General features: G+C 45.1%; 1 protein-coding gene across 1 annotated transcript in view; it reads right to left on the reverse strand.

Annotated features, from left to right (window-relative positions):
• Positions 1 to 2,260: 2,260 nt before the first annotated feature.
• LOC112840238 (stromelysin-1) overlaps positions 2,261 to 6,005 on the reverse strand; it is an 8,033-nt gene continuing 4,288 nt past the window's right edge. The window contains exons 7-10 of the mRNA XM_025893470.2: positions 5,529 to 5,662; positions 4,984 to 5,143; positions 3,871 to 3,974; positions 2,261 to 2,626 (exon numbers count right to left, since the gene is read on the reverse strand). Of these exons, the coding sequence (XP_025749255.1) occupies positions 2,526 to 2,626; positions 3,871 to 3,974; positions 4,984 to 5,143; positions 5,529 to 5,662 (499 nt within the window). The 3' untranslated portion in view covers positions 2,261 to 2,525. The remainder of the gene's footprint in view (positions 2,627 to 3,870; positions 3,975 to 4,983; positions 5,144 to 5,528; positions 5,663 to 6,005) is intronic.

The raw sequence follows: 6,005 nt of genomic DNA on the forward strand, positions 1-6,005 counted from the left end.
GGCAGTTATTGCTACCTGTAACCAAAAGCATCCCAACTTATCATTATTTCTACCCACTTTAGTCAGAATTCAGCTTCATCTCTCCACCAGTACTATTGTTCTAAACAACATCGAATGGCCTGCATGATGGAGAATCCAACAGAGAGCTTTCCTGCTCTCCCATCTCTGCTCAGTCTACGAAGGCTGACTTTCCATCAGATACACAAGTATGAGTACAGGAATGATAGTAAAATATTGAAAATAACCTACTGACATGTTGCATACTAAAAATAATCTAATGCACATAATTTTGATGTATTTTTAATTATTTTAATTTCAAATACATTATATTTTTTCAAATGTATTCTTCATATATCATTAAATTATTATTTTCCATATGTAGTATTTATATCTATTTCAATTATATGTATTTTATTTATTTTTGATGATTTTTATTTTTAAATTTCATTTCTTTGATGTATGCATTTATTTAAGCATGGGTTTCATCACCAATAGGGGACGGAATAAATTATGTGTTTATTTCATAGAAGGCGGCTAACAAAGAAGTGAAGCCTGTACTAAGGAGGAGTGGTTGCCAAGGTGTATTAAGTGAAAAGAGCAAAGAACACAGCAGTGTGAATTTGCTTGCTGCCAGTCTAACTTTAAAAGACGGTGTTAATGCTTGCCTGTGTACGAAACAGCTCTGAGGGTCGCACGCATGTGTGTGCTTATCTGCATACATTCTCTCTTGCTGGACTACAAGCTGGATGAGGGCAGGGGGTGTCCAACCAGCCTCTGAGAAAAGACACTAACTGGTGGGCACAGGTGTGAGGAAATTAACTTTTCACCATGTTTCTGACTCTTGGAATTACTCCGTGGCCACCTAGTACCCTTGAAAAAAATAATCCAAATAAATGCAGGTAATTTTTAAAATAAAGAAATGCTCAATTCCTACCAAAATACTGCCAATTTACTTATTGCAATCTCCCATGTGGTCTCTTTCATACTCATGGTTTTAAGGACGACCTAAATGCTGACAACCCATATATTTGTATCTCCTCTCTTTTTTAAAAATAATTGATATGATTGACAGACAACACTGAATTGTTTGAGGTGCATGAGAAGACTCCGTGTATGTCCATGTTGCAGGACGGTCCCCACAGTAAGTGTGGCCAACACCCATCACCCCCATAGTTACTGTGTCCCCTCTTTTGAGTTTAGACTCACTTACTCACAGCCTACTTGGGTATCTCATAGACATTTCAAAACTTGGCAAACCTAAGCCATTATTCCCCATTCTCACTGTTTCCTCACAAAGCTATGTGTCTCCAAGCCATCCCCCAACCCAGCAAATGCTCCCACCGTTTGGGACATTTGTCCTTCTGCTCTAGGAAGAGCTGTCTGGGAATGACATGACCTCTTCCCTCTTTCTTCCACCCCCATGGAGCCCTGCTGTCTTTCGTGTTCTCGTCTGACTCTGCAGTGTGACCGCTTTCGCCCGAGCCGTGATCCCCTCACCCGGTTCCCACACCTCCCCTCAAAACCTCCTCCAGTGCCACTCCCCCAGAAGTTCTAACATGACCCGGGGCAGCGTAGATCCTCCTATTATTCTATCGAGGACATCAGTGGCTTTCCCTTATGACTCATTAAATTTACAGTTGCATGTCTGTGTGTGGTTATTTGCATATATTCTTTCTGGCAGGACTATAATCTTGATGAAGGCAGGGGCTGTGTCCATTTACGCAGGTTCCTATGCCTACAACCCAGCATGGACTTTGAGCACGGACGAATAGGAAATGAGTACCAGAGGATACTTTCGTGTGTGCAGTGGACGTGAGGAAATCTGCTTGCTAGAGCGGGCGGAAGGGAACATGTAAGTAGAAGGAAAAGATGAAGATCAGGTTTGATTTTCTCCACTGAAAAAGAAAGCATGTGAACTAGGTGATCTGCGATAATCCTAAGATTCTGCTTCACAGTTTTTTCTAGAGCCTGCCCTGCAAGGTGACGGCTTTCCTAGGTCTTTCTCCAAGGGCGTATCAGGAACACATAAGATGTCTGGGTGGTGGAAATAGGGACACCTGTTGGTAGGGCACTCACGGAGGGCCCGCGATACATTCTCTTCGGTCCTGGACCAGCCCACTGTGAGGCGGCTGCCGTGGAGACCCGAATCCTAACACCACAGGCCCAGGATCTCAGGCTGCCTCCTGTCTGGTCCACACCACACCCAAGGCTGTGGGGACAACTTGTTCTTGAAACAAACAAGCTGATAATATAACGGACCGATTCTCTTTATTAAATAACAAGTAAATAGTCTATATACAGTTGCTGGTCTTGCACAGGAGCACTCTCCCTTCTCCTGTGGAAGCGTCCCCATGTGACAAAGTCCCCGCTCAATGTCAGGTAATGTGTGAGGCCACCGGCAAGACGCGGAGGTCGCTCGCGCTGTCGTCCCTGCACACGCAGGAGAAAATGAGCACCTCTGTTCAGAGACTGAGGGGGAGGACTAGGAGTGCCATTGCCGGTGCTGTGGGGCGCTTCTTGGGGTCTCAGCAATTCAACCAGCTGCGGCTTTTCAAAGCATGTGTCACTTGCCTTGCATTTGGGTCAAACTCCAGCTGTGAAGATCCACTGAAGAAATAGTAAAACCCTGGAAATATGAACAAGGGAAACCATGAGATATTTTTTCAGATAAATCCGTTTGGCAACATACGAAACTCAGAATAGTAGGTAATTAAAATTACAAAGGGTTTATAGGGTTTTCCTAAGTGCAGGGACTCTGCTAAACGTTTTATCGGATTGTTTTTTCATTTCTTTCTGCAACAGTCCTACGAAGGAAGTGTATCCAACCCCATTCCACAGAGGAGCAGGTGGCGGGTCCACGCGCGCTGGGCCAAGGTCCCTCGCTGAGGACGGCAAAGCCAGGCTCCGCTTACGAGGTTATTCTGCTTCCGATCAGACAAAGTTCTCAGCTTCTTTGGAAACTATGAGCTCTTTATTTTCTTTTTTCCCAACAGTCCTCCACCCCTTTCCTTTCCTGAGAGTCCTTTCTTGCCCCAGAGAAGCATGGAAACTCCTTCAGAACACCAGGGGGGCCCTTTATGGCGCTGCCATCCTAGTGCTCAGGTTACCTTCCAGTAAAGATCACCAGCCTCCAGCCATCTCTCCTCGAGCAGGAAAAAGATACGACATTTTTAAAACTTTGGGCACAAGAAGAAGCAGTTATTTGCAACTGACCGGTGTGGGCAGCGACTGACTACTCAGGGACGTCTCCCTGGGAATTAGTAGTCACCACAGGATGGAGTGGAAGAGAAAGCCCGCCAGTATGAAACTTGGCCACACCACTTGAGTGGATTTTTATACCCACATGGTAATCTGAAAGGTAACAGGTCTGGATGTAAGGAAGTGACACTTGAGCACTTTGGTGTTTTCTGCATGTACAAAATAGAGAGACGTGTGTTGCTTGTCTTTATGATTCAAATCAATGTTTTATAGGAAGTCGTCATAGACTTGGTACAGAATTGATAAGTTGCAATTTGGAGGAGAGAGGAAGGAACGGGTTAAAGAAAATCTGTCATTACGTGGGGCGCCTGGGGGTCTCAGTCACTTAAGTGTCCAACTCTTGGTTTCGTCTCAGGTCATGATCTCAGGGTCATGAGATCGAGCCCTGCATTGGGCTCTGTGCTCAGCAGAGAGTCTGCTGGAGATTCTTTCTCTCCCTCTGCCCCTCCCCCACTCATTCTCTCTCTCTCTCTCTCTCTCTCTCTCTCTCAAGTAAATAAATAAATCTCAAAAAAAGAAGAAAACCTGTCATTACAGATTAATCCAGTTGTCCCTCTGATACCGTGGAATGTTTCAAGTGCCCCATTGCCAACAAAACAAGTATCCTCTTACCAAACGCTTCAAAAGCAGCATCAACCTTCGGGTCAACCCCTGGGAAGTCTTCTGCTATCTGCTTGGGGAAGCCTGGCTCCATGGATTGTCTCTTCTCATCAAACCTGCATCCAGTAAAAGAAACACAGCAGAGGCCATGTTACCAGAATTCTTAAGTCATGCTGGGTTTAATGTGGAATCCTAGTAAACTTTCCAAGTACTGCAAATAAATGTCAAGCATGTCAAGCACTACAGAAATATGTGATTTTAATGGAATTGCAAACATAGTTCTTAGAACTGTATCTCCGCCAGGAGAAGAGGCAACATCCTGATCTGTTACCATACTCTCAAGCCCGGATGGAGAGAACCTTAATCAGCTTTCTATCACAAAGGCATGAAGGTACAAACAGATGAACTGGCTCATTCATCTCAAATACAAATTTCAAGTTCTCTACCATACGTGGCTCGTGTATGTCCCCCCCACCCTGCACATCTGGATTTCCTATGGCAGCCTCCCAGGAAAAGGGATGGTGGAGACCAGGAAACCACAGGGAAAGTGTTTCGGACTCGTTGGCTGGACCTTGGGCATCAGCCTCCGTGAGTCCTGGGTTCTAGCCATAAACCTGGACCGCTATTGCTCACCGGTCTCTTAAACAAGCAGCATTAACGAGTGGATGAGGTTAGGGGAAGCCCTGAAGAATCATATAGCAAAGTTGGGAGGATGAGACAAACACCCAAGGAGTCGATGAGTCAACAGGAAAGGAATGCTAAATGGTGGCCTGGATTCTTGAGGCTTCTTTCAAAAAAAGACAAGCCCATCTGGGTTTGGAGTCCAGCAGGGAAGCTCCACGGGGTGCTGGCGCTTGAGGCAAGATTGAAGGATGAGTGGGTTGGCCGGGGGGTGCAGGAAGAGGCCATCCAGGCGGGGGGGGGGCGGTTGCAGGGGGGCTCCAGCTGGCTGCTCAGGGGCCCCAGGCAGGAGCGAGGCAGATGCGGCTGGGCTCACCAAGGCAAGGGAATCCCATCCCCGCACTGGCGGGGAGGCTGGCTGAGAGTGGCCTGAGGGTTTCCTCAGAGGAATAAGATAATTTCCCTAACAAGGCTCCATACAAAGCCATCCCAACCCCGTCTTACCGCCAGTATTTGTCCCCTACGAAGAAGAACGTTTTCTTCTTTTCCTTATCAAACATGGCCGCGTCAATTTTCCCTACAGTTTCAGGAAAGCCCAGGGTGTGGATGCCTTTTGGATAACCTGCTTGTACCTCAGTTCCTCTGATGGCCCAGAACTGGTCTCCTGTTAAGAAAAATAACTCAGAGTCACATTGAATTTATGACAGTTAATCCTTTCGGTTTTGGAAATACTTGTCAGCACCTTTGATTTTCATAGTAAAGATTTAACCCCCAGCTCAAAGTGGGTTTTTAACAAAAATTTTCGGATTGAATGAATGAACACAAATCCAAGGAGGGAATTTACAACTCGGAGCAATTTATATACCGATGTGCATTTTTATTATCTATAAAATATAAATAAAATAATACCAGACCCAGCTGTTTCTTCACTACCTTAGAGTAATGAAGGAGATGCAATTTGTCAGAGTAGAGAAAATTAAAGTCCAATTCAATTTTCCTGCGAAGGGGTTTATTTCAACGAGTTAAAGAAATTATTATTTAATAATTACCTTTAAAAATGAAAACAATGTCCTTGCTAGTCTCTTCATAGGCAGCATCCAAGCCTGAAGGAAGGGATGGCCAAAACGAAGAGATCAAAAAAAATCCAGGTTCAAGGGTCCTGAAGGATTTGCGCCAAAAATGTCTGAAATATATAGAAAAGGAAATGAAAATTGAGAAACAGACTTTCTCCTTTAGCATTTTTTCTCATTGTGGTGCCTCATCCATCCTCCCCCATCCCCTCGTCAGCTAGACTCGAGGGTAAGCAGAAATCCGGGGTATTGACAATGGGGAAAAGTCTTTTCTTTTTCTTGGGAAGCCTGCACCTGACCTGCCAGAAAATTCCAGAGCAGCAACTTCTAGAGAGAAGGTGACTACAGTTGATGCAAACCAGTGTAGGTATCATAACATCGTTTACATTTTCAAGCAGATAGACCGGTGTGTGTGTGTGTGTGTGTGTGTGTGTGTGTGTGTGTGTGTGTGTGTGT

Source organism: Callorhinus ursinus, unplaced genomic scaffold (genome assembly GCF_003265705.2).
Source record: "Callorhinus ursinus isolate GAN/ISIS: 27379988/994484 unplaced genomic scaffold, GSC_fseal_2.0 scaffold19, whole genome shotgun sequence".
Taxonomy (NCBI): domain Eukaryota; kingdom Metazoa; phylum Chordata; class Mammalia; order Carnivora; family Otariidae; genus Callorhinus; species Callorhinus ursinus.